This window comes from Barbus barbus (genome assembly GCF_936440315.1).
Source record: "Barbus barbus genome assembly, chromosome: 15".
Lineage (NCBI taxonomy): Eukaryota > Metazoa > Chordata > Actinopteri > Cypriniformes > Cyprinidae > Barbus > Barbus barbus.
In genome coordinates, this window is record NC_136743.1 from 13,820,446 (window position 1) to 13,846,871 (window position 26,426).

Below are 26,426 nucleotides of genomic sequence, written 5' to 3' on the forward strand. Positions count from 1 at the left end.
CAGCATCCAGTGCAACTTCCTCTAAAAAACAGAGGAGCTTATACATAAATCTTAGCGGTGTTCCATGATAAGGAAACGTTCTCTTTGGTCAGCCACAATAAATCCTTCTCTCTGATCCGTCAGAATCAAGCTCTCTCTCCTGTCTGACACAAGAAAACTGTCTCTAGGGTCCATCACGATGAATCCTTCTTTGTCCTGTCCCATGGCCTCTACCTCTGCATATGACGGGTGTCCTGAACCCCGTTGAAATTTCATGGCAGGCCAGTGTGTTAATCGTCTCTATATATCAAGAATAAAATTACAACATTGTCAAAACAAACTTTTGAATGGTAGTGTATATTAATGTGCTAAAAAATATATTTTTCACTTCCATTAGCTGTATATGCTTTACTTATGAAGTTCACCTCTATGAAGAAGAGACTGGCGCTGGCTGTGGGATGATAATACATGTATATAGTGGCCAACACAGCAACCACCATGAGGACCATAGTGATGAGGATGCCAATGAGCAGACCAGTCTGCATCTGCTCCTCTGTTTGCTTCTCTATAATATCCATCTGATTCTGAGAGTCTGAAAGAGAACAGAAGAGGATATTTACACTTGTTGTAAAGAACAATAATTATAACCAGATTTTTATATTTTCTGTAAGAAATGTGAATGGCTTTTGCCCAAATGCCACACTGTCAGGGGGTTCTGGGCTTTTCTATATGGATGCTATTAGGAGTGTAACGGTACACGTATTTGTACCGAACATTTTTGGTAAGGGTCGTTCGGTTCGGTACGCATGTGTAGCATTGTTTTAACCAAACTGCACAAGTGAAACTTCATTGGAAACTTCCAGTTTTATTTATTGTTACTTTTGATAAAAACAAAGTCTCATCTTTCAAATCGTCAATTTCTTTCAGGAAATTCAAACAATAAATACCTTTTTGACACTCTTTGATGTGGCATGACCGATTGCTCTGTTCACGCGCGAGTGAGCCTGATCATCAACGAAATGTGGGTAGAGTAGTAAATGATAACAAAATTTGACAGAATTTTCATTTCAAAGTAACATGCAGCACAGAAACCAAAAGTTCTCGATGTTAAACATACAGTATATAAAAACTGGAAGTTTATTCTGCAGAGGAAAAGGTCAGATTTTCATTATGAATTAAGTGTCATGTTGTAAAAGGTTATGGCCTAAGGAAAAATGCTGTGCAGGTGTCAATTTTATCTTGGTTTGTAGGGCTCTTATAATTAGTCTCATGTGGAAACCTCATTTGGAAGTGAGATATATAATGAAAAAAAAAAAAAAAATCCTCTCAATGATCTGCAGGACATAGTAAGACTGATACATACCGTCAGCGAGGATGCTGGTGGGAAGGTTTCTTATGAATAAGGGTGTGCTGGTCAGTTTGGTGGTGACTGAGGAGGCTGATGTGGGTGATGTTGTAGTTATAGACACTTCCGTCACTCCTGTCTGCACCGCCGGAGTGCTGCTTCTAATGACAGGCTGCTTTCTGTCACAGCTCTGGCTCTTTGTCTTAAAATATAACTACATTAAGTTAGTAAAAATGGGAGATATTGGAAAAGAGGAATGAGTCAAAAAGATGAAAGTGGAGGATATATTGGATCTATTCACCTCAATTAAGCACCCACTGTCAACCCAGTCCTGACGATACTGGTCAAAACCACTGGAACATCTGCAGGAGAAACATTATTTGCAGCTGTTGAGTCCCTAGCCTTAAAGTTGAAGCACACTGCACTACATTTATTTGGCTATTGAAGTGTGTACCTCTGTAGGCGACTGCACCAGCTACAGTTGAAGCCGATCTGAGCCGTAACACATGTTTCACAGCTGGAGAACTGAAGGCAGGCTGATAGCAGGAGGAGCAACATTTTAATAGAGACATGTGAAAGACGTGGGTACTTCTTCTCACAATAAGTGATTAGTACTAGGGAAAGATATGGGAGATGAATCTAGTTCTGTCACTAGTTTGGACTCACTTGGTAGAGGAAGCATCTCAATAGCAGTGATGTTTGCGATCTTGGATTTTAAGAGCTCTACCCGATGATATTCATATATTGTTTTTCTTCTAACATCTGTCATGAAAAACAATAGAACGGAAGACTGGTATCATTATTGATAATTAAAACAAATGATTCAAATTGTTTGTGAAATAAAATAAAATTTTAAGTACTCTAATTACTAAAGCTAAAACTTAAGCAAAAATAAAGCTAAATAGAAATATTGATAAACCCCATTTTAATCAAAAAATGACATGAGCATACAAAATTAATAAAAGTAAAATTGAAATCATAACTGAAAAAATAAAAAGCTCATTCAAAATACTAATAAATTCTATAATAGTAGGCTATATACTATAAATACTAAAATAACACTGATGAAGACAGAATTTATTTAAAAATAGAAGTATTATTTTCCCTTTCAAGAAGAGTTACAGTACTTACTGGGAAGCTGTTCAATCATATGAAGAACCACAAATGCATCAGAGAGCCCAACTTTCACAGGATGATTCACTGAGTTGATTTTGCTAATGTCAATGGGAACCTAAAAACAGATGAGATTCTACAATCAAACCTCGCTTCATCTACAAAACAGTGATGGCAGCTGTAAAAGAAAACATGTCTAAAAAAACAACCTCTTTATATGCAAAGGCGATTCTGCCATCCTTGTATAAAGCTGCCTGGAAGGTAAAACTGCCGAGATGAGATGCATCGTGGATGTACACACGGTCCCACTGCACAACAAGAGCTGTGCCTGACAGAAAGTAGATTCATAATACAGCCATTCAAACATAACACAACAATGCAAATAAATCAGGGCACGTTCAAATTTGAGCATTTTACCATTATCACAGTACATGACTGTGGAATTCTGTGAGATGCTGAGGTCAAAATTAGCCATGAGAGGAGCGATGTACTGAGTAGCAGTCAGCATTTTGTGGATAACATCGCCAGTGTAGATGAAACCTGAATGGAAATTGAATATATTTAAAATATACAATTCTGTTAAAAAATGTGGGGGTCAAGATTTTTAAAATAAGAAATTAATACTTTTAATCAGCAAGGATGCATACATTGATTAAAATTGACAGTAAAGAAGTTTTCTATTTTAAATAATGCTTTAAGTTAAAATATATATCACTCACCCCCTGTGGCTACATGTATTTCCCTTAATGAATGTCCGTAGAAAGGGAAATCAAAGGATAGATTCACTCTCTATTAAGTCAAGGAAAACCACACTACATTATATGCATAAAAATGAGTAACAATTACAAAATACTTTTACCAGTGTTTCCCCTAGGTTTTCAGCTATTGGGGGGGGGTTCTGTTTTTTTCTGTTTTAATTTTTCTGGACTCCTTTGTAATGGTAAAATTAAATTTTATTAATCAAAAAGCATGTCTAGCTAATTAAAATCATGAAACTTAAACAATCTAATATCAATTTATTAAAAGTTTAACAAAAAATGAATAGGCTGCCTAATATAACGGCAGGGAAACACTGCTTTTACAAAAAATACTTTTAAGAAACTTTGTTGGTGATTGTATGATCGTACCAAAGTTTGCCGATGTGAGTTGGAAAGAATTCCATGAACTCTTCCCATGTCCATTTGCTCAATATTTACCCACAAATCCTTGTCTGGATTATCTGTGGGCCCATAGAATTTGGAAGTGTAGTAGATATGATCCATATCTCTCTAATTAACAAATATACACATTACTTACAAAATATGTACACGAGAAGGTATTTTATAAATATAGGTTAATACATTCTTTACTGTTCACCTTAATGGATAAGTGACCGTGACTCTCATTTGTCACAACTTCTGAAAAGTGCTCTGAATCCAATCTGCCGTGCTTTTCATAATGTTCCAGATCATGGTTCTGCCTGATCTCGTCCACTGGTTTGGATGAGAGTGTCCATCTTCTCCATCTTTTATTGCAAAGCTTGAGGTTTACACCAGCACTTTGTTGCTTAGAGAGCCCTTCAAAGGTACAGCAGGAGACCCCTGATGAATAAAGATTAATTATACAATATTATATGCTGACTGAATCGTTGATAACCTACATGCATGTCAATTGCTCTCTGAATCACAAAGAAGTTCACATAAAATACAATAAACATATTCAGCTCTTTAGAGAACTGAAGAATGAAACATTGATAATGATTTTTAGCAGCTGTGAAACTATGGATGAAAATGACCTTTTATGCAAATAAACAGTTCCTCACATCCTGCAGTGACAAGCGTGTGTCCAAAGTACTTCTTTCACATGAGAGAGTGAAACATGCTCAGAATTCCTCATAGCGCTGGATGGGGGAGTATGAGGGCAGGGCAGGGCAGTGTTTTGACTGGGGTAACACAGAGTTTCTGTTTGCTGTGTCCTTCTCATTTGAATTCTGCCAACCTTGATTCTATACTGTACCTATATCTCCAGAGTAATCTGATGCTAATGTGAGAAATAAAATACATTCAATAAAAGCTTAAGATCCTGTACCTCAAACACAACGTGCTGTTCTTTTCCTGTCTGGCATTGTAAGTATGTGTTATGCTCTCAGGTCTATCACATTTATTTTCAACATGCTGACAGAGACTGCAGGGTGAGCATGCGTGGGCCAAAAAAATCTTCTGCATGGGTAGGTGCTTGAGTTAAAAAAAACCAAAAAAACATGATTTTGGATTATTAATATTCATTACAATTACACTGCTTCTTCATGACAAAGCCAAACAATATTATTTCTGTTCTAATTAATAATAATGCCTGCCAATGGGCCAATTAGATGATTTATGGGTCAGTGACACTATTTTTGTCTTGATCTTAAAAGTGTATTAAAAATCCAATTCACACAGTCAATGACTTGAGCGCATATGTTCTATGATAAAATGCCTTTACAATTACTATATTTTTAACTGCTACAAATATATAGGTGGTCTATATGAATAGAGCTATGAACACATTTAATTCCATTTATTTCTGAAGAACATTTAAAGACAACACATTTTGGTACTTTATAAAAGCCACCATACAAAATAAAATACACAATCAACATGTAACAATAAAATCGAAGACCTAAACTATATTAAAAGCCACAAAATAATAATAATAAAGTTTTAGGTGAAAAATGAACATGAGCATTTTACAGTATTAGGAGTTATTGGCTACTTTACCTCAGTTTGCAGGTAGTGAGATTAAATTTAAATCCATAAATTATGAAAGTAAATAACTATAGGTAACTCTTACTGCGTATTTTGACCACTGAATGAAAAAATGCTAAATAAATAAATAATAATAATAATAAAATTAATGACTTACCACTGGATGGCAATTCCTGTAAAGTGAATTTAATCTGAATAACTGCAAAAATTCCTAAGAAAACATGTGGTCTTGTCGGCAGTGCCATAACCAACTGTATTTTAATGTGTCTCCTTTGTACATTTAAATGAAGAGAGAAGCCAGAAAAGTTGTTGAACTGCACGCGACCGGGACGCATAAAGCGTGCTCCAAACACGTACTCGAGACTGTCCAGTGACATCACGTGCATATGAGGAGTTCACGAGAGTTTACAATAAAACATTTTCCACCATTGTCACTGAAAAAAAGACGGTGAAATCTTCCTCAACAGTAGAGTTCCGGTTACTATTTTTGAAGAAACTATAATACCATGGTAAAATTGTTGGCTAATGGATATGCATAGAAATGTGCTGCAAACCTCATTTAGACGACAAACATATTTTGTACTCATAAATGTAGCCTCCTTGAAGAAAACATTACAGACACCTCAGATATGAATTTTGAAGATGTGTTTGAAGAACACGAAGCACCAAAATCTAAAATGCGATGTTTTTCTTTTTCTTTTGGAAAAACACTTTTAAATATAAGGTATTTAACCACACTGAGAATATCACTCCGGGTCAACCATGTTTCCTCAACATTAACAGCAGACTTTATGTCAGCATAAACAGAGCCATATTAAACAGTGGTTTAGCAAACCTTGAAGTAGTTTATCAGAGACATTACAGACATGAAAATCAACTTCCACCTTTCATTTTGATTCATCTGAGCACTTAAATTATATTTTATCCTTGCTTGTAGGCGTATGTATGGCTGAATGTGGCTATGTGAGAGTGTCTGTGCTCGTTTGAAAGGCAGCAAGAGAGAGCATTGGCTTACCGTTAGGAAAGTGGTTCCTGTGAGAAATGAGTGGATTAGGGAAGTGTGACATGTCTCATAGAGCTGAGAGGATTCTCTGCCCCTTTGGTTTGGAAAAGTCAGACAGCCCTCTCCTGAAATATGGTAGGTCACCTCAAGATTCAGGGGTTTAATAAAGCGGTTTAAATCCAATGTATTCCACCCAAGTCTCTGTTTGCTGAGATTTCATTTTTGGAAAAAGGATATAAAAGAAGTCTAAAGGTGAATATTAAATCACATTGAAACTATTGAAGGTCTAAAGTCATTTTCAGTACATCAGAAAGTTCTTGTAATTTGCCTAAATACAATTTTGAGAGAAGTCATATGATATGGTGTCCTATAATACAAAACCAAAGAGCCCTAAATATTGCATTAGTGTTTACTGGTAATATTTGCATCCTTATAAAGTACATTTAAAAGAGCTGGTTTCCCAACACTTTAAATAAATGCACGGCCATTGGTTTGCGGTGCTGCACGAGCCTATGGTGGCAAAGCCCGCCAGAAGGGGCGGGGCCATCTGGCTATATAAGCGGGCGCTTCGCCATAGGAAATCAGATCAATTCGACTGAAGCGACGACCTGAGTTGTGCAGCTGAATGGCATGGCACGGTACGCAGTACTCGTTCCCGTATCTCAGGGACGCTGTGGGGAACAAATACAATCCCACCATGCCATGAAGAGGAACAATATAAACTGGCCTTGAGCAATAAGGCTCAGAGGGACCAATTATGAGCAGGAAGAATCCTGCAGGAGGCAAGAGGACTGAACTCCTAGAGGTCAGTCCAGCCTAGATCATCGTTCCAACGGTCATAAGTACAGCCTCAGCACTAGTAATAGGGCCAAGAGCGTTCTTGAAGAATCAGGCAATGCCTGAAAAGATCGCTTAAAACAGGCGTGTATCATTTAAGCAGACAGAACCCGGGCCTGTAAGGCCGGAACATCCAAGTTATAGAACCTGGAAAAAGTGGACGGCGAGGCCCAGCCGGCCACCGCACAAATGTCTGCCATGGACACACCACTTGACCACGCCTAGGAAGAGGCCACACCTCAAGTGGAATGGGCTCTCACTCCAATGGAGCTCTGGAGGCCCAGGGAGGAGTATGCTAGTGCAATTGCGTCAACTAACCATTGAGATATCCTCTGCTTTGTGACCGGAGACCCCTTGGTGCGACCGCCAAAGCAGACAAAGAGTTGTTCCAATTGTCTAAAGGGCGCGGAACGCTCAATGTAAGTTCTCAATGCCCTGACCGGGCAGAGAAGGTTAAACTCCTGGTCCTCCTCAGAAGGGGGGAGCGCAGAGAGTGTAATAACCTAGGCCCTAAACGGAGTGTAGAGGGACATAACCATGTCTTGGCTTTAGGACGACCTTAGAGTCGTTAGGTCCAAACTCAAGACAGGCGGGGCTTACAGAGAGAGCCTGCAAGTCACCTACTCACTTCACCGATGCTAGCGCCAGCAGCAGAATGGTCTTGAGCGACAGTGTTTTTAAGCTTGCAGATTGTAGCGGCTCAAAGGGGGCGCCTTTGAGGGCTCTCAGGACTGTGGGCAGGTCCCATGTAGGGACTGCGAGGGGTCGGGCGGATGAAGCCTCTTAGAACCCCTCAGGAAACGGACAACCAGGTTGTTCTGGCCCACCGACTGTCCGGCTATAGGAGCGTGAGAAGCTGCTATAGCTGCCACTTATACTCTGAGTGTGGAAGGGGAGCGGCCCTTATCCAACAGCTCTTGTAAATAGGACAATATCACTGATATGTCACATGTCGTTGGTTCCTCGCCGTGGGCTTCACACCAGGCCGAGAAAACAGACCCCTTAAGGGCGTAGAGGCATCTCCTAGATGGGGCTCTAGCCTGCGAGATGGTATTTAGGACATTCTTGGGGAGATCTATTGATTCCCATCGAGAGCCCATAGATGCAGGGCCCACAACTCGGGCTGGGGGTGCCATATCGTTTTGTTCGCCTGAGAGAGGAGGTCTCGTCTCAGGGGAATGGTCCACGGAGCCGCTATTAGCAGCTGAGACAGCTCTGAGATCCAATTATGGTTCTTCCAGAGTGGGGCCACCAGAAGCATGCTTGTGTTCCCTGATTTGCCTGATTACTTGGGGAATCAGAGCGATCGAGGGAAAAGCATACAGTAGGAGGTTGGGCCATTTGTGGGCCAACGTGTCCTTGCTCTTCGAAAAGTAAGTTTGGCAGTGAGAGTTGTCTTTGGAGGCGAAGAGGTTGACCTCTGCCCTGCCAAAGATCTGCCAGATTATCTGAACCGTCTGTGGATGGAGCATCCACTCCTCTGAGGGGACGTTGTTCCGAGATATCTGCTCCTTGATTCAGTATGCTGGGCACATGAGCTGCTCTCAATGAACGCAGGTTGAGATGTGCCCATACCAAGAGGTGCTCTACCATCTCGAAAAGGCGCTTCGAGGTGAGCCCGTCCTGGCGATTTATGTATGACACCACTGTCATGCTGTCTGAACGGACTAGCACATGGTGTCCCTTCAGGACTGGCAGGAAGACCTGAAGAGCTCGACATACTGCCGTCATTTCGAGGCAGTTGATGTGTAGCTGGCCTTCCGCTTTCGTCCAGGAGCCGAAGGTCGGTCTGCCATCGGACAGAGCCCCCCAACCCGTGTTGGAGGCATCTGTTGTAACAACCTTTCTTCTGTAAACCAAACCCATTTTCACGCCCTGCTCGAACCACTGTAGGTCCTTCCAGGGGGCCAGGGCTGACACGCAGGCCTGGTCCACCCTGATGCGGATGCGTCCATGATGCCACGCATGGGGCAAAATTAGAGGTTTCAGCCAGTACTGAAGGGGTCTCATTTTGAGAAGGCCCAACCGAAGAACTGGCAATGCGGAGGCCATAAAGCCCAGCATCCTTTGAAACGCTTTGAGTGGGTAGCAGGCTCCAATTCTGAAGGAAGCCGTGAGCTGTCGTATAGCCAGAGCACGATCTGGCGCGACTTGCGCCCTCATGCAGACTGAGTCGAAAGCTGTCCCCAGGAACGAAGCTCGTTGGCTGGAGGACAGGGAGCTCTTGGCCAAATTGATCCTGAGTCCCAGGCGCAAGTGACTGAGGAGGAGTGACCTGTGGGCTATTAGCTCGGCCTTCGACTGTGCTAGAATGAGCCATTCGTCGTGGTAATTCAGGACACGGCACTCCCATCTGTCTCAGAGGGGAGAGAGCCGCGTCTATGCACTTCGTAAAAGTGCAGGGAGCCAGAGCCAGCCCAAAGGGCAGGACCGTGTATTGATAAGCCACTCCCTTGAAGGCGAATCTCAAGAATCGTGACGGGGGTCTATCTGGATGTGAAAGTAAGCGTCTTTCAGATCCAGCGAAAAGAACCAGTCCTCTGGGCAAATTTGTGAGAGGATCTGCTTCAGTGTAGTCATTCTGAACGGCCGTTTCATGAGGGCATGGTTCAGACGTCTGAGATCAAGGATGGGCCGGAGGCTGCCATCCTTTTTGGGAGCGAGGAAATAACGGCTGTAGAAGCCTGACTCGATCTGAGCTGGAGGAACTATCTCTATAGCTCCTTTTGCCAGCAAATTCTTTACCTCGGCTCACAGAACGTGGAGCATTGCTGCTCAGCACTGAGGTGGAGACCATGCCGCTGAACCGCGGGGGTCTTTGAGTGTTCTATATTCCCCAGAACCCAATGTGACACTCCGGGGATGGCCCGCCAGGCCTCGGCCCGTGTGGCAAGGGGTTGGATTAGTTCGGGTGGTGAGTCGCCTTGCGGGGACTTGACACACTTGGTAACTGGAAGAGGAAATTTGCTCTCTTTTTGAAAATGTTTGTTTTTAATTTTTCTTGCTATAACAGCGGCTGTGTGTAAGGGCACTTGTGGAAAGGGCCTGTGATTCACAACAGTTCTTGTGACAAACAAACCGTCCTTGGCACTTGGAACCGAACGGGGTGCTTGAAGGCAAAACAGAGGGCGTTTCAGGGGTTGGTCCGGCATTTGCGAGACTTTGCCCCCTCCTCTTCCTTTCCAGCGGATCAGGACGACGCCGGGTCCAAGGTCAGCTTGGGCCGGGGTCCTTGACGCTTCGGAAACGGGTAGCGCTTGGCAGAGCGGGAGCGCTGTCGAGACTCAAGCTTCTGAGCAGGCTGAGCGGGCAACGGCGAGGGTTTAGCTGGCTGCTGCGCTGGAGCAGGCTTGGGGCGACTAGCGGCTGTTGCAGAGCTGGACCGCTTCGGCAGGAAGTGTCGCATGGCCTGGGATGACTTCTGAGCTGCGGTGAATCGCTCCCCAAATCCCTCGATGGCAGGTCCAAAGAGTCCCGTAGGGGAGACCAGGGAGTCGAGGAAAGGGACCTTGTCAGCTTCCTTGATTTCGGTGAGGTTTAGCCATAAGTGGCGCTCCAATACCACTAGGTTGGCCATTGACCTCCCTATGGCCTGTGCTGTGGCTTTGGTGGCCCTCAGAGCCAGGTCGGTGGCACTGAAAGCCGCGGGATCAGGTCTGGTCTGGAGGAGTTTGGCGTGAAAGACCTGGAGCACAGCGGCCTGCCCGGCGGAGGAATAAGCTCGTCCAGTGAGGGCAGAAGTCGTCCTGCAGAGCTTGGAGGGGTGAGCGACCTTTGCTTTCCATCCGATAGCGGAGGGCGGGCAAAGGTGCGCAGCCACTGCCTTGTCGAGAGCGGACATCCTCTCGTAGCCCCTCGTGCCGTTCACTGAGGAGAGAGTAGAAGAAGAGTTAGAGCGAAGGCGAGCCGAGTACAGAGCGCGCAACGACTTCGTCAGTTCGAAGGGGCCGAACGGCGCCCCGGCAGGAACCATTTGTCCAGACGACTACGAGTGGGCTCCTCCGGCATAGACCATTCCAAACCCAGCTCGTCGACTGCCTTAGAGAGGATGCGGAAAAGTCGCTGGGCTCGGCAGACGATGAAGGGAGATGGGAGATGAGGACGGGAGAATCCTCTCTGCTTGTCGGGGGCGAGGCACGCGGTCTGAGCCGGCGTGAGCTCACTCGCCGCTAAGCACTTAATCCCTTTGCCCTGCCGTTTTTTCCCCACAAGTCCCTGGGAGGAAGAAAACGGGAGGGCGCGAGGAGAGGCTTCGCTCTCTGAAAAGAAAGCGATCTGAGTGCGCAGAGTGAGGAGACTCATGTTCACGCAATGTAAATATTCCATTTACATTGGGGGAAGTCGTGGCCTAATGGTTAGAGAGTCGGACTTGTAATCCGAAGGTTGCGGGTTCGAGTCTCCGGCCGGCAGGAATTGTAGGTGGTGGGAGTGAATGTCCAGCGCTCTCTCCACCCTCAATACCACGACTGAGGTGCCCTTGAGCAAGGCACCGAACCCCCAACTGCTCCCCGGGCGCTGCAGCATAAAATGGCTGCCCACTGCTCCGGGTGTGTGTTCACGGTGTGTGTGTGTTCACTGCTGTGTGTGTGCACTTTGGATGGGTTAAATGCAGAGCACGAATTCCGAGTATGGGTCACCATACTTGGCTGAATGTCACTTCACTTATCTGGCATATCATTCCAAAGGCAGCTTCAAATACGCAGCGAGGGGTGTCAACGGCGAGTGTCTGGAGTACTGAGATCAGTGAAGAGAAGAAGTCGTCGCTGAAGGATAATTGATCTGATTTCCTATGGCGAAGCACCCACTTATATAGCCAGATGGCCCCGCCCCTGCAGCACCGCTGACGAGCCATTGGTTCGTTTTTTATATCACTGCACGAACCAATGGCCGTGCAGCCACACTGCGTGATTAAAAAGTCTTCAGTCCTCAGAGAAAAAGGAGTTTTTCCCCATAGCGTCTAGCGACGCAGTACGAGTGAAGTATCGATAGGGAAGCATCGTTGTTGTAGGTGAAAGGGTACATTCCAAAAAAAAAAAAAGTGTTAAAAATAAATGAAAATGACACTTGATGTCTGAATTTACATGACGGACAATAAGGTATACCTTAAATTATCTGTAAGTATATACATTTAGAAGTTATCATATAATATTTGAGATTGCAAGAATCACACATATATTGTCAATGAGCCGTTTTATTGTTTTTACAGCACATGGTGTCCTCTCAAGTTGGTGCTGTGTTTGGCAATGATTCAGTCAGTCAGGCATTTAAATGCCATATGGCTACAGTTAATCCAAATGGTAGGAGGACTGCAATTATTTCTCAGTATAATAAAGGTATACAGTAGATGACATGATATTTATAAAGATTTGTTTCCATCTGTGTCTACGATTCTTCATCTTATGAGAAAGATGTGTTATTTCCATCTGCTGAAAATGAAATATTCCTTAAGTCACTGGAGTTTCCATTCTCTCCCGTAGATGTAAAACCCTGGCAAAAAATAGCAGTGGAAAACCTCAGAGACTAATTATTTCAACACTATATGCATATTAGTGTATGTTTATAGTCTAGAAAAAAATACTCACACTCATGTTGCTGTCAAAGTAGCTATAAGAAAAGTTAATATCAAGCACGTCATCTTCAAGTATAGATTCCCTGTAAAGAAATGGAATCTATTTCAAAGACGCTTCTAATTTTTATCTCATTAAACTGTCCACGTAATGAGTAGTACATACCTTTTTCTTTTTTTATTCAGCACAAAAAGGACAGTGCCAACAGTAAATATCACAAAGAGTGTCACTCCCACTCCAACACCAATACCTACAACTACAAAAGAAATGTTTTTTAAGCAGCATATTAGAGTGATTTCTGAAGGATCATGTGACCATTTACAGCTCTAAAATATAAAACATTATATGTTTATCATTCTGTATTTTGGTAAAATAAAGACTTGAAGACTTGATTTTTTGCACTCTATCATTAATAACATTTTGCTATTGTATTAAAACAACATTTAAATAGTTTAGTTTGACACTATGATCGGATCGCTTGAAAACAGATCTTAAAAGAAAATTCTGTCATTAAAGCTGCAGTCCGTAACTTTTTATGTTAAAAATGATCTGAAATCAATATTTGAGCAAGTATATAACCAGCCAGTGTTCAAAACTATCGCCTTACTTTAGCCCGATTCACGATGCTTAGCTTATAATAATGTTTTCTAATTTGAGTGGTACGGGTAGGTTTTCGCGGGAAATTCGAGCATGGCACTGCGTCATTACGTCACGTCTGTAAACATAAAGAAGCTGTCCCGGCTAGTAGGCTATCACATGTGAGGATCCTGCAGGTGGTGGAGCGTTTAGCCTTTTCTCACAGCAGCTAGAATAATTAAATGTATAATTTTGATGGCAGATTGTGATCCAGAAAGGATTGTGTTTATGAAATGTGTGAATGAAATTAAATTATATTCCAGTTTTAAATATACTTCTGATTACAGATAGCCTGGGATTACACAAGATTTGTATTTTAAAGAAAACCAGTTTGAAGGGAGTATAGTTTGCTTTTTGGGTTAAAAGAATTTCTAAATATGAAATTCGAATGGCATGACAATTAGATTAGACTGTACAGAAATTGAAATCTACACGCTAATACACACTATACTCATAGTTACGCAATGCTGATGTTGTTAACATTAATAATTTGAGAATAAAGTATAACAATAATAATAATTTGCACGGTTTAATGTGATATGATCTAACCGAACCGTGCGTGACTGACTGCCACACATTCACCTCAAAACATTAGATTCATCCACGCTGGAGCCGTGCCGGAGCACATCCCACGCAAGGAAGATAATTCTGCAAAAAGCTGCATTTCCAGGTTTTCAAACAGAGATGGCGACAAAGAGGCACAATTTACGGACTGCAGCTTTAATTAGTCACCCTCATTCCAAACCCGTAAACCTTCGTTCATCTTTGGAACACAAATTAAGATATTTTTGATGAATTCCGAGAGCTCTCTGACCCTCCCATAGACAGCAAGTATCCTAACGCGATCAAGGTCCAGAAACATAGTAAGGACATTGTTAAAATAATCCATGCGACATACCATAATTTTATGAAGCTACGAGAATACTTTTTTGTACACAAAGAAAACTAAAATAACGACTTTATTCAAGAATTCGTCTCCTCCACATCACCCTAGCACCATTTTGGAGAGTATCACATATGTAAACAATGCATGCAACGTATGTACGTGGATATGTTGTTCACATTCAGATCAAAGCGTAAACAACATATCCGTGTACGCTGCTGCTGACACAGAACACCGTACGCTATTTGCGTTCAGTGGATAATCTCCAAAATGGTGCCAGGGTGACACGGAGGAGACGAATTGTTGAATAAAATCATTATTTTTGTTTTCTTTGCACACAAAAGTATTCTTTTCACTGATGTCACATGGATTATTTTAACGATGCCCATTCTACGTTTCTGGACCTTGATCGTGTTAGGATCCTTGCTGTCTACGGGAGGGTTAGACAGCTCTCGGAATTCATCAAAAATATCTTAATTTATGTTCAGAAGATGAACAAAGGTCTTACAGGTTTGGAACGACATGAGGAATTTTCATTTTTTGGAGAACTATCCCTTTAATACCAGGAGTAAACAGTGCCAGTTTCTTTCCCGATTCAAAGAAAACCTAACATCAGATAGATCTATACTTCCTTCATAAACCAATTCTGACATTTTAAGGAAGCTCAGTGAACTCTTTCAGCTCACCTGTGGAAGTGTTGGTGGTGTGATCCACACTGGGTCGTGTGTGATTTCCAGTGCCTGCCTGGGCTCTGAGCCAGTCAGTATCATCCACATACAACAGATTCATCCAGCTGCAGGAGTTTACCTCAAAGTCACACTGTCCTGAAGCAATACAGGGATAGTTTGAAACCTGAACATCATCAAGTGCTATGACTCCCTGTTCAGTTTGGCCTGTAATCCCCTCCACCACAATCTGAAAAGACAGCTGTATTAATGAGGACACTCCTGCAGTTCCACATCATTAAACTCAAGGGTACAGACTGTAGTTTAGTGAACAGATTTGTGCAGCTTGTGATCCGTGACTGCTGTACAAACCAGTGACAGCAACTCCATATAACATAGGCCATCATTTGCAATAATCTGTGATTGTAAGTCTGAAAATATGTGCTGGACATTGTGATCAGTCACCAGACAGAGCGCTGATTCAGGGACTCACCCTGTAGTTTGACCCTGAGACGGTTAGAGGAGTCTGAGCAAACCTCCACAGTCCACCCTGTTCTCCAGACTGGGTCACCAGCAGGGGCCGATCTTTGTCTGAGAATTGTTGATACACATTTAGGGTCCCAGACTAGTGCCCTGTCCCTCCATGTAATACCACAGCTGGAGATACTTGGCATCACCTGGAAGAGAAGATTGAGTCTTTTCATGGGAGTTTTCTGACACTCAAAGTAATAGTTTACATATTTCACAGATGACAGAACGAGACCCAATTCTCTCTCACCTGTCTGAAGCAGAGGAGATGTTATTCTAGCAGTATGTCCTGACACATGAGTAGGCGCACTTTCCATATAAAAGTAGTATCCACTCGCTGTGTTGGTTGTATGATCAAAATCAGGTCTAGATTTCCTGACACTCGGATCCAGTCCAGGTCATCATCAGTCTGTTGTGTCCAGCCACAATCCCACTCTTCAAAGTCACAAATTTCCTCTGAAACTATTATGGGTTGGTAATATTAATAAATATTAATTTATAAAAATGTAAGGATGAGCTGATATTAAAATTACATCTGATATATTTATTTATAAAAACAAAACAAACAAACAAACTAAAATCAGTTATTTTAAATTCAACAAGTGAATTTAGGCATCACAACATTATAACGTAAAATATATTAAACAATTATATTTAATTTGAGATTCGCTAAAGGTTACAATTAACTACATTATTAAATTTTAAAGATGAACTTTAAGTAATCATTAGATGGCAAAGCTGATAACCAATATGGTGTCAATATGTCATGTATTTTAATAAACATTATTTCACCAATTAACTGTAAATGTTCAAAAATATATTATTTCACTAATTCTCAAACCTAGTAGCATAAAAGATTTTCATAAGTGGTGAGGTATAGTAATGCAATAAAATGTTATGGTCAAGACTCCCTTGATCAAATTACCCCTCTCCAGGCGCACATTTCTGCATGGTAAGTTGCTTTTGACATGAAAAAAATGCCCTAAATTTGTCACTAAGCTGAGTTAAAGTTTGATACTGAAAATGGCATCTAGATGGATAAATACAACATAATGTTACAGCTGTGCCAAATTCTTGTGGTGCTCTAGCAAGCATGGAGGAAATTTCAACAGGACAATGTGAAAAACAACAGACCAAATGCTAAGCTATGTTATTAATTACCTGTGGGAGCACAGGCACCTTTAGTGACAGATAAATCATCTATTGCAATGTGACCAGATGGCCCTCAGATGGCCATTCAGTCCCCTGAGAACCCTTCCTTTGCCACATCTACAGTTTTAGGGGGGAAACAATAAAAGTAGTATAAATATCTGGTTAGTATAAAACATATTTTATATTAAAACATTTACTATAAGAGTAAAGCATTTACATTTTACTATAAAAGCATTTCTTACATGTGAAATTAGAAAAACCCATGAAAATGCCCTGAAAATTTTATTTTTGTGAGTCTTACTGATGTGATGTGGTTGGATGAAATGCCATATATGGACATTCTTAGTGATTCCATTGTTGCTCCAAACATGTGATACCAGAACGTGAAGCAATACCCATCAGGTCCAGTTGGGGGAGACAGAGGAGACGTCAGATGAGCTGTCTCCCCTGTTCTGCTGTGACTTGAGCTCTTGATATACAAATAATACCCTGTAATATAGCAAGAGACACATAATTAAGACGTGTGATGATTGAGCTGATAGTGATATGGTGAAAATGGTTGTTTGATCACCATTTCCACTGGTGTGGTCACCCGGAGGACCTGCATTTGGAGTCTCAGTAGGTCCACTCCATCTCTCCCAATCTAGGTCCTCTGCAGCTCCTTGGATCCACCCACACAAGTCCTTCTCAAAGGAGCATGTGGCCAAGGAAAATTCTGGAAAACAGTAAAATTGAGACACAATCTCATAATGTGGGCTTGATTCGCTCAGAACAAAACTTCAAATTTAAAAATGCACAGTAACTTTCAAATGTTTTGGAGTCTGTATTTTTTTTATGTTGTTTTAAGAAGTCTCTTAAGCGAATCAAAGCTACATTTCTTTGATCAAAAATACAGTAAAAACAGTAAGTCTTTCTCACAGTTGTGGAAGGAGATATCATCCAGGGCCATGATCCAAGTTGTAGACATAGAATCATCCTGTCTGAGTGAGGTCTGGCTGCTGAAAATGATCTTAAATGGTACACAGGAAAAATACGTCTATATTCGTGCAGAAAACTTGCCTGAATAAGTGTATGAGGCAGGGATCCTCAAGGATTAATCTCTAAATATCAGACTCATGATTGCATGTGTACAGAAGGTGCTTTGCTTCCCACACACATTGACATTGGCATACCCTGTAAGGCTTCTCTTGTTTGCCCAGTGGTAAGTGTTCTGGGACCCACTGAGTTGAAGTGCTGCTGGATCGTGACCAGAGCAGCTTCCTGTCCTCCTCTCCCTTCTGCAGGATCACGCTGAGATTGCCTGCGCTTCCTGCACCCATGTGGAAGTGAAACCTAGTGTGCAAGAGATAAACAAGAGAGGACAATTGGGTACAAGGAACATGATTCAGTGTTGTGTAATAGAAGTATTTATTTGTTTCACAAGAATATTTTACTTGAATTTTTTAATAAAAGCGGTCTTGACACTAGTTTTGCACATCATCATCATCATTATGAATGAACTCACAAAAGCTGACAGTATGCAGAGCTGATAGGCAGGGATGGGCTCTGAAACACAGCCTCATTGTTAGATGGATCCATGATATATGTCTGCATGTAGTGCCCTGAGTAGAAGTAAAGGGTAAAGAGAGAAGATGAATTGTATTTATTTTGTTATGCAATGTTCATGAATTGATTTAGCATTGAATTACCTGTTCCAGTGGTGTGGTCAGTGGGCAGGTCTGTATTGTTTGAGGCCTTCACCCATTGCCATTTGTTAGGACCTACACTTATATCACTCCATTGACACTGTCCATTCTCAAAATTGCATGGACCTACAGAGATACAACAACAATCATACTACTACTAATAATACATAGTATACATACAGTGCCCTCCAAAAGTATTGGAACAGTAAGGCCAATTCCTTTATTTTTGCTGTAGACTGTAAACATTTGGGTTTGACATCAAAAGATGAATATGAGATGAGAGATTAACATTTCAGCTTTTATTTACAGGTATTTTCATCTGGATCTGATACACAATTTAGAAGATAGCACCTTTTGTTTGAACCCACCCATTTTTCATATTGATATATAATGATTATATTAATATAATATAACAATAATATAATACAATAATCCTATATATATATATATATATATATATATATAATAAAAATATTTTAGATATAAAATTATATTATTTTCCAAGTTCTATGTGATCTTCAGAACATTTCAAATTTATTTTGGCAATTATATTTAATTTAGTTTCTTCATCTTCCCCTAGAGGGCAGTCTAGGGCATAATTACACCGAGCACCAGTTGCAATGCACATTACACCGTCTGATCGCCAGCAGTGAAACTCATTCTCCTGAATTTGACAAATCAAGTGTATTACCAAAACCATACAGATTTCACAATGCTTTTATCAAGAATTAAAGAAGCAGCAAAAATAAGACTATGGCACATATTTACACTTCATCTTTGTACACAAGTCAGTGTATACACTATACAGTAGAGTTACAGCTGAAATGTCCTAACCTTACAAGGGTTGATTGTTGGTGAAGCTGGAGGAGCATCAGTCATTGGTGTTGTTGTTGTAGCTGGTGTCATCGTTGGTTCAGGTGTGACTGGCAGCTCACTGTTGTCAGGATCATGAGCACACGTCACAGAGAATGATAGATCGTCCACTGCTGTCTGTGGCACATGAGCCTCACCCATTCCCACATACTGGAAAACAATCTGAAAATAAAGTTGAGTCAGATATATTTCTTTTGCATGATTACAGTAGCCTATTTAATGCATGAAATGATGTAAACGACTCATATACTGTAAAATTCTCTTACCTTGCTCTTAACCGAGGTAGAAAAGCTTTGATTGATGCCTGCACAGTGACTCACGGTGCAATCAGTGCTGGGCAGCAGGGTGCTGGAGGTGATCTCTGCAGTCTGGATCTCACCCAGATCATATGCTGGAGTAATGTAATGACCTGGAACATGCCATAACCATTTCATTACAAGAGGACAATAATATCAGTGGTACACGAACCATTTTATATATTGCTATAAAACAATAACAAAATTACAATGTTTATATTCTCTATGGGTATCTTTTGTCACTTTTATAAGTGACTTGTTTACCATATGTTTGGCCATTACTCCAGTCTTCAGTGTCACATGATCCTTCAGAAATCATTCTAATATGCTTCTTTGGTGCTTAAGAAACATTTCTTATTATCAATGTGGAAACAGTTGTGCTGATTAATTTTTGTGATTTTTTTCAGGATTCTTTGATAACATTATAAATGTCTTTATTGCCACTTTAGATCAATTTTATGTGCTCTTGCTGAATAAAATTATTAATTTCTTCCAAAAAATGTTACTGACCACAAACAGATAGTAGATTTATAGACACAGATAGATAATAGATTTATCCTGGGATAGTTGTCGTCTGAAAGATTTGACCTAACTCTGTGCCAGTTGTGTGGTCCACTGATGGTCCAGTGCTGGCGGTGGTTGTACCATTCTGGTCCCTTTCCCAAACAAACTGCCCAACACTGATATCTTTCCATTCACAGGTACCTGTCTCGAAGTCACTGCCAACAAACACTCCACTTTCCACACTGATGTCTGTCAGTAAATGTAAATCAGTAAAAACATTAACTATTCCTCAAATAATACTTTAATAATACAAAACTATTCTTTTTTCATTCAGTAGAAAGTACTGAGCTGTTTACCTTTACATGGCCCATTTGTCAGTCTAATGTCATCCACAGCAATGTAGCCTTCACTGCCCGGATGAGCCTCTATATGAATCTGATATTCAAGGTTTACAAATGTTACCTGGCATGACTACAAATTGATATAACATAATGGTAAAAGCTTTCCAAATAATAAATGGGTATTTCACACCTGAAAGGGTATGGTCTCAGCTATACTGACAGAGACATTTTTCCAGTTGCTCCCAGTGAACTGTGTTTCAAACAACAGTTCTTGCTCTGTTGCACCTGAATCAAATAGCACTCTAAGGATTCCAGGGTCACTGCCAATAGAAAAGTGCACCATAAAAACTTCATTAATCACACCTGACAGTCCAACAGTAGAAGAGAGGATGTCTTTAGCTGAAGCAAAAAGATGGGAAAGCAAGAGCAAACCTTCCATTCATATGGTACCAGAACTCAAAACAAAAGTCACTGGTTGGCTGGATCTTTTCTGAGATCAGCACAGAACTACTTTTTTGGCCTTGCGTGTTTCTCTGAGATGGGCTCAAAAGAAACTTGCCTGAAAGAGCAAAAGGAAAAACAATGATCATCATGTGTTGTATCTAATCAGCTGTCCTGATATATAATTTGATTTGGGAAAAATGTTTGCAATATCAACAAACATAATAGATAAAGGAGTAAACTCTCACCATCTGCAGTGTGAGTAGTGTAATCGACCAAAGGACCTTTGTAGTGACTGTCTGCATGAATCCAGTCAAGTCCATCTGTGACGCCATTAGCAACAGCAACATTCACCCATGTACACTTTCCTGACTCAAAATCACAACTTCCTCTTGGGGAACATGCTCCAGTTTTAACTGAGACATTATCCAGAAGAACAAATGACTCAGAGTTTGCACTGAGCTCTGCTCTGAATGCCACCTGTGTGTGAATGCAAAATCATGAATAAATGCAGAAAAAACACATACCATACTGTATACGTCTTTCCATATTAAAATGCAGAAACTGCATGTGTTATGCAATTTAGTTTGTTACTCTGAAAGTAATATTTTGAAAAAAGCAAAGGAAGGAGAGACTGAATCAGGTAAAGAAAGAAGTATGACTCTTTATGACCCAGAAATAACTCAAGCAAAAATAAGAACAGAAGAAAAGCAAATAATTTAGACCAGTTATTTTATTGAAACAATCCGATTCAGTGATTAATTCACAAATTGCTACTTTGCTAGGGTGGATATCAAAATGATCAGTGAAAAGCAACTTGATGGACCATCCAAAATGAGGTTCTATCATGATTTACACAAATTCATGTAATTCCAAACCATATGATTTACATTCTTCTGTGGAACATTTTTGATTCCCATTGACTTCCACTGTTTATTTTCTGCACAATGGAAGTCAAAGGAACCAAAACTGTTTGGTCACCAACATTCTTCATAATATCTTCTTTTATGTTTCACAGAATTAAAAAAAAAATCATATGGTTTTGGAATGATGTGAGTGAGTAAAATTTTAATTTCTGGGGGAACTATCCCTTTAAACACTTTCTCACTCAAAGCTATTGTATAGCTTCAAAATGTCTCTGTGTGTGTGTGTGTGTGTGTGTGTGTGTGTGTGTGTGTGTGTTCAGAAAACAAAGTCAAACAAGCTTGATGGCAATATGAGGATGAGTAAATATAATGACAGAAGTTTTATTTTACAAGCAAATGCATATTATAAAATGAAAAAACTCACTCTGAATTCAGAGGGAGATGACACAGTGACTTCTGCCACCTCCCAACTATCAGAAGATGCTCCAGAAAGAGACCAGAGAGCTGGACCCAGCTCCCCATTCAGAAGAACATGTACTGAGAGTGAAGCACCTGAGCCTGCAGACAGCCAATACCTACAAACAGGCAAAACATCTTACTGAACATTCGATAACTGATTGTTAAGGCTGAGACAGAGCTTAACAACAAATCTGTAGCTACCATAATGGACAGACACAAGATTATTTGCTTACCAGGGGGCGTATTACAGAAAGATCCTAACTTTAAAATCTTATCTTATCTGTTTGGTAACCATGGTAATTTCAGTTAGGATAACATTTAGGACAAACGCTATTACAGAACAGCATTTCCTAAGTGCGTTATCTTATCTTAACTACAGATAGGAAAGGGGTATTACAGAAAACTCCTAACTTGACAAAAACCCTAAAAACTGTCTTAACTTTAGGACAACCCCACAGCTGTCCTAACTTCAAAATGATCTGAAAGCTAACGGAAAAAAACGCTTACAACTGTGCTGTCCGACAATGGCATTACATTTATTAATAGTTAAAAATGAAGAACGAGGATGTTTAATGGTAGAAAGACTCTTGGAGGACCCTGAAGAGGTGTTATATTTTGATGACAAAACACTTATAAGTAATTACAGACTGCCGCACAACATATTACAGTTAGCACAGGAACTGCAACCAGCATTATAGAGACCAACAAAAGTGTCACGGAGCATTACTGGTTGTAGTGCAAGTGACTAATGTCTTACGTTTCTTTGCAAAGGGCGATTTTGAAAGTGAAGTAACGTTAGCTTTTGTTTACCTCATCAGCAGTGTTGGTTGCTTGGTAACAGACCTGAGAGTGGATTGGCGAGCTTGATTATGCCATTTAAGATTTCCTAACTAGAGATAAGATACTATTTTGTAAGATAGGATAAGAATCCCAAATCAAGTTAAGATTTGCTTCTGTAATACGAATTTGCGAAAAATCCTAATTTAACGTATCATATCTTAACTTAAGGCCTAAGATAAGAAACTTTCTGTAATACGCCCCCTGGAGAACTGCACGCAGGACTCTGTAGATGGGCTATACTCTGGTGTCAGAAGATTTGAGACCTCTGGTTTCTCAAGTTTGGCTCCAAGCACAGCCATTGAATGGCCTGTTATGTGACATAAATACATCAAATTGGTTATTACATGACTAAAAACCTTTCACAACAAAAACAGTTGTTTACTCACCAAGTTTAGTTCTGTATGTATGGTCTGGATGGCCACTGCTGCTGTCCACATGGAGCCAGATACTTCCTGCCTCCAGGTTGAATTATGTTAACATGTTAACATTAATTGAAATAATGTTAACATAAGTCATCTTGTGGCCGCCTTGAGAGTTTGCTGAGGCCCCCTAGTGGGCCGGGTGCTTAGTTGATTATTCTAATCACTGTTTTCGATTATTCTAAAAACCGTCATTTCTATCTTCCAATAATTGGGAACAGCAACAACGACTGTAAACAAGTAAACTGTTAACTGCTGTAGCCAAAGAAGGCAAAATAAGTGTTTGTTTGCTTTTTTGCCAATATATATATATATATATATATATATATATATATATATATATATATATATATATATAATTTTTTTTTTTTTTTTTTTTTTGCAGAACACTGTTGTCATTCCATCAGCAGCTTTAAGTCCCTAATATTTCAAAGTCTAAAAGCCACTTAAAGCTCTCTACAAAGATGCTCACCTATGCTCCACATATACATGTGGTACCAGAACTCCAAACAACCTTGAGATTCAGGCTCCATCACCTCACTCTGAAGAAATCTGATCATATAATGCACTTGAGTCAAAAGCCATGTAGTGCCCTGGATAGAAGAGAACCGGTGGATGTCAGAACATAGTAGCAGCCACTTAAAGGACTGTTAGACCTGAATAAGAGCAGCTGGTTTACTAATGTGGCACTCCAAACATTACAACCCTTTGGCACCTTTTACTTTCCTATACTGCACATGTGCCTTTGAGTGAAATAATTAAATAAAAGGAGCATTACCCTGATACATACAGCATTAAGTAAGTGTTGATATTTATCCATGGCAGTGTTGGTGATGTGGTCAACCTCAGGAGCAAATGAAGCAGCACTGGTTCCAGAGGTCCAGCTCCAGTCGATACTGGAGATACTGACACGAGTAGTCAACCATCCACACATGTCCATCTCAAAATCACAAAACCCTGAAGAAAATAATGTGCACTGCTTCATTTAGATGGTATAACAGTCACATTGTTGTCAAGTGCTTTGTGAGGTGAATAGATGTTAATCAATTACTTTACTGCTTCAAGATCACAAGCAGAAGAAATTTGAGAACTTACCATGAGGTGGGCAAGGGTCATTTAGGATTGTTAGGTCATCAATTGCAATATCATGCTTCTGATCATCTCCAACCACTGCTTCAAATACAACCTGTAATCCCAGCAGAAAACCAGAGGCTGAGACATGACTAGATTACATGAATGAAAGTGACAACAAGAGCTGATAAAATGTAAAAACTGTAAATTGAATGCAATGTAAGTCGCTTTGGATAAAATTACAGAAAGTGTTTAAAGTTAAACCAGTAGCCTGACAAAAATGTTTCATTTTACAAGGAGCTGGTCGCCACATGGAGGCTGACAATTGGAGATCACCTGACCATTCGAATATTACACTCTTCCTAACTGTTACACACTTTCACTCCTATTATAAATGAATCATGTCTGCCTGCTTGTAAAGCAATGAAATCTATCAGTAACTGAAAACATTTGTTTTACATTAACGCGCAATTACATATAGCGCAAAACAGTACAATAATTTTAAATAGTTTACTGTTCAAATGTTTGAGGTCAGTAATTGTTTTTTTAAGAAATGAATAGTTGTATTCACCAGTAATGCACTAATTGATTTAAAGTGACAGTGAAGACATTTATAATGTATTAAAAAATGATATGTAAAATAGATGCTATTATTTTGAACTTTATTATTCATCAAAGAATCCTGAAAAGATGTATTGTGATTTGTAAAAAAAAATTAGGCAGCACAACTGTTTTCAGCAAAATGTTTCTTGACCAAATCAGCATATTAGAATGATTTATGAAGGTTCATGTAACACTGAAGACTGGAGCAATGACTATTAAATTTTCAGCTTCGCCTTCACTGGAATATATTACATTCTAAAATATATTAAAATAGAAAACAGTTGCTTTAAGTTGTAAAAACATTTCACAACATTTTCAGCTTTGATGAGCATATGAGACTTCTTTCAAAGTCTGTAAATATATAAATTATTATATGCATATCTACCAGAACCAGTGGTGTGATCATGTGTAGGTCCCTCATAACCAAAGGATGGCTTCTGTCCATGTTGTCTTTTCCATTTGAGGTCAGCTGACTGGTCATGGCACCAGGAACAGGCATCTTTCTCGAAGTCACAGCTGGCTGTCTCCCTCTGCACAATCTGTCAGTGTAATGTCATCCAGCATGATATCCTGATTTCCAATGAATGTAGAATCCAAAGAAAATTCAAGTGTTTTTGGAATTGAATAAGAAATCATTAACAAGTGAAGAACAGTATATGCAAATAAATCTGTAACATGTACTCTTCAAATTAGAACCCCCCTCAAAAAATTATCATGATTAAGATGACTCTGCATGCAGTGCATTACCTTCGAGCCCAGAGGAAGATTACCAATTAACAACGAAGCATTTTCCCAACCGTCAGTCTGGCCCTTTTTAATTGACCATAACTCTACAGTTGAAGTGCTGCGGATCAAACTCGGGGAAAAGTAGGAAGAGGTACTTGCAGCATCATGGAGATGATACCAAAAGCTGAAATATAAAGTTGCAAAGCTGTTCTCTCATTCTTAAGCATTTAAGAAAAAAAATAAATGAACAAAAGAATGAGAATCTGACTAAAGAAAAAAATTATTATCCAATTAATCCATTAAAAATCCAATGTATATGAAGCCTTGACTTAAAACTAATTGTTTGTGCTGCTTCTGCACCTTGAATCCGAGTGCAGTGGCCCGGGGAAGTGTGTGCTCCAAAATCGCCTTTGTCCAAATATCTTGATTATCACCTTCTACATGCATAATTCCACCTATAAATAAAAAAGAAGTCTAAATATAAAAATTCACATGATATCAAATCAAGTCTAACGATTGACTTAGTCCAAAGGCCTACCCCAAGGTGATCCTGTGGTATGGTCCACACCAGTGATAGCACTGATGTTTGCCATCTCCCATTGCCATTTAAACTTATCATAGCTGGAGTCATTCCATCCGCATGCATGTTCCTCAAAATCACAAGAGCCTGTGAGGAAGGATATTTCTTATAATGTGAATTTAGTATTACATTGTAAAGCTATAATTTTCCATTTGTTTGCAAGCAGTTTTATAGGATTCTAGTTTTATAGTTTTCATATTACTACATGACAAGGACTGTATGTGTGATCAGCAAGGGAAAATATAATCTGATGTAATGAGAATAAGGGTGCAAGATATAATACAGTAA

The 26,426-nt window shown here is 40.2% G+C and overlaps 2 protein-coding genes and 1 long non-coding RNA gene across 4 annotated transcripts; all 3 read right to left on the reverse strand.

Annotated features, from left to right (window-relative positions):
• Positions 1-51: 51 nt before the first annotated feature.
• Positions 52-5,408, reverse strand: LOC306881140 (plexin domain-containing protein 2-like; the record flags this gene model as incomplete). The annotated part of the gene is made up of 13 exons (XM_079435061.1): positions 52-279; positions 405-571; positions 1,343-1,526; positions 1,626-1,686; positions 1,779-1,860; positions 1,991-2,086; positions 2,456-2,555; positions 2,647-2,765; positions 2,855-2,977; positions 3,157-3,226; positions 3,565-3,705; positions 3,794-4,017; positions 5,321-5,408. The coding sequence occupies 13 exons, from the start codon at positions 5,406-5,408 to the stop codon at positions 52-54; spliced, it is 1,683 nt and encodes a 560-aa protein (XP_079291187.1).
• A 6,772-nt stretch (positions 5,409-12,180) lies between these two features.
• On the reverse strand, positions 12,181-23,297 carry LOC306880831 (MAM domain-containing protein 2-like). Of its 2 annotated transcripts, XM_079434608.1 has the most exons (22): positions 23,126-23,297; positions 21,865-22,015; positions 20,823-21,054; positions 20,566-20,692; positions 20,324-20,453; positions 20,149-20,227; positions 19,882-20,041; positions 19,259-19,401; positions 18,959-19,154; positions 18,123-18,245; positions 17,939-18,035; positions 17,607-17,766; positions 17,353-17,443; positions 17,006-17,149; positions 16,736-16,923; positions 16,444-16,551; positions 15,533-15,744; positions 15,248-15,431; positions 14,776-15,004; positions 12,736-12,826; positions 12,586-12,655; positions 12,181-12,490 (listed from the first exon to the last, which is right to left on the reverse strand). In XM_079434608.1, coding segments are annotated over exons 6-14 (987 nt in total). In that variant the 5' UTR covers positions 20,164-20,227; positions 20,324-20,453; positions 20,566-20,692; positions 20,823-21,054; positions 21,865-22,015; positions 23,126-23,297; the 3' UTR covers positions 12,181-12,490; positions 12,586-12,655; positions 12,736-12,826; positions 14,776-15,004; positions 15,248-15,431; positions 15,533-15,744; positions 16,444-16,551; positions 16,736-16,923; positions 17,006-17,147. The 2 variants fall into 2 exon arrangements, with proteins under 2 accessions (XP_079290734.1, XP_079290735.1); XM_079434609.1 differs by lacking the exons at positions 19,882-20,041; positions 20,149-20,227; positions 20,324-20,453; ... (2 more) ...; positions 21,865-22,015; positions 23,126-23,297 and having other exon boundaries at positions 15,533-15,738; positions 19,259-19,469.
• Positions 23,298-25,592: 2,295 nt separating this feature from the next.
• On the reverse strand, positions 25,593-26,219 carry LOC306880782. Its single transcript, XR_013785104.1, has 3 exons — positions 26,097-26,219; positions 25,919-26,013; positions 25,593-25,742 (listed from the first exon to the last, which is right to left on the reverse strand). It is a non-coding gene; the product is annotated as an uncharacterized lncRNA (long non-coding RNA).
• Positions 26,220-26,426: the final 207 nt, after the last annotated feature.

Coding starts and splice junctions, on each gene's coding strand:
- LOC306880831 (XM_079434608.1), bottom strand. Junction 19,402..19,881: donor GACCACACAACTGGCACAGA/GTTAGGTCAAAT, acceptor GGCATGTTCCAG/GTCATTACATTACTCCAGCA. Junction 17,767..17,938: donor TCTGCATACTGTCAGCTTTT/GTGAGTTCATTC, acceptor CTTGCACACTAG/GTTTCACTTCCACATGGGTG.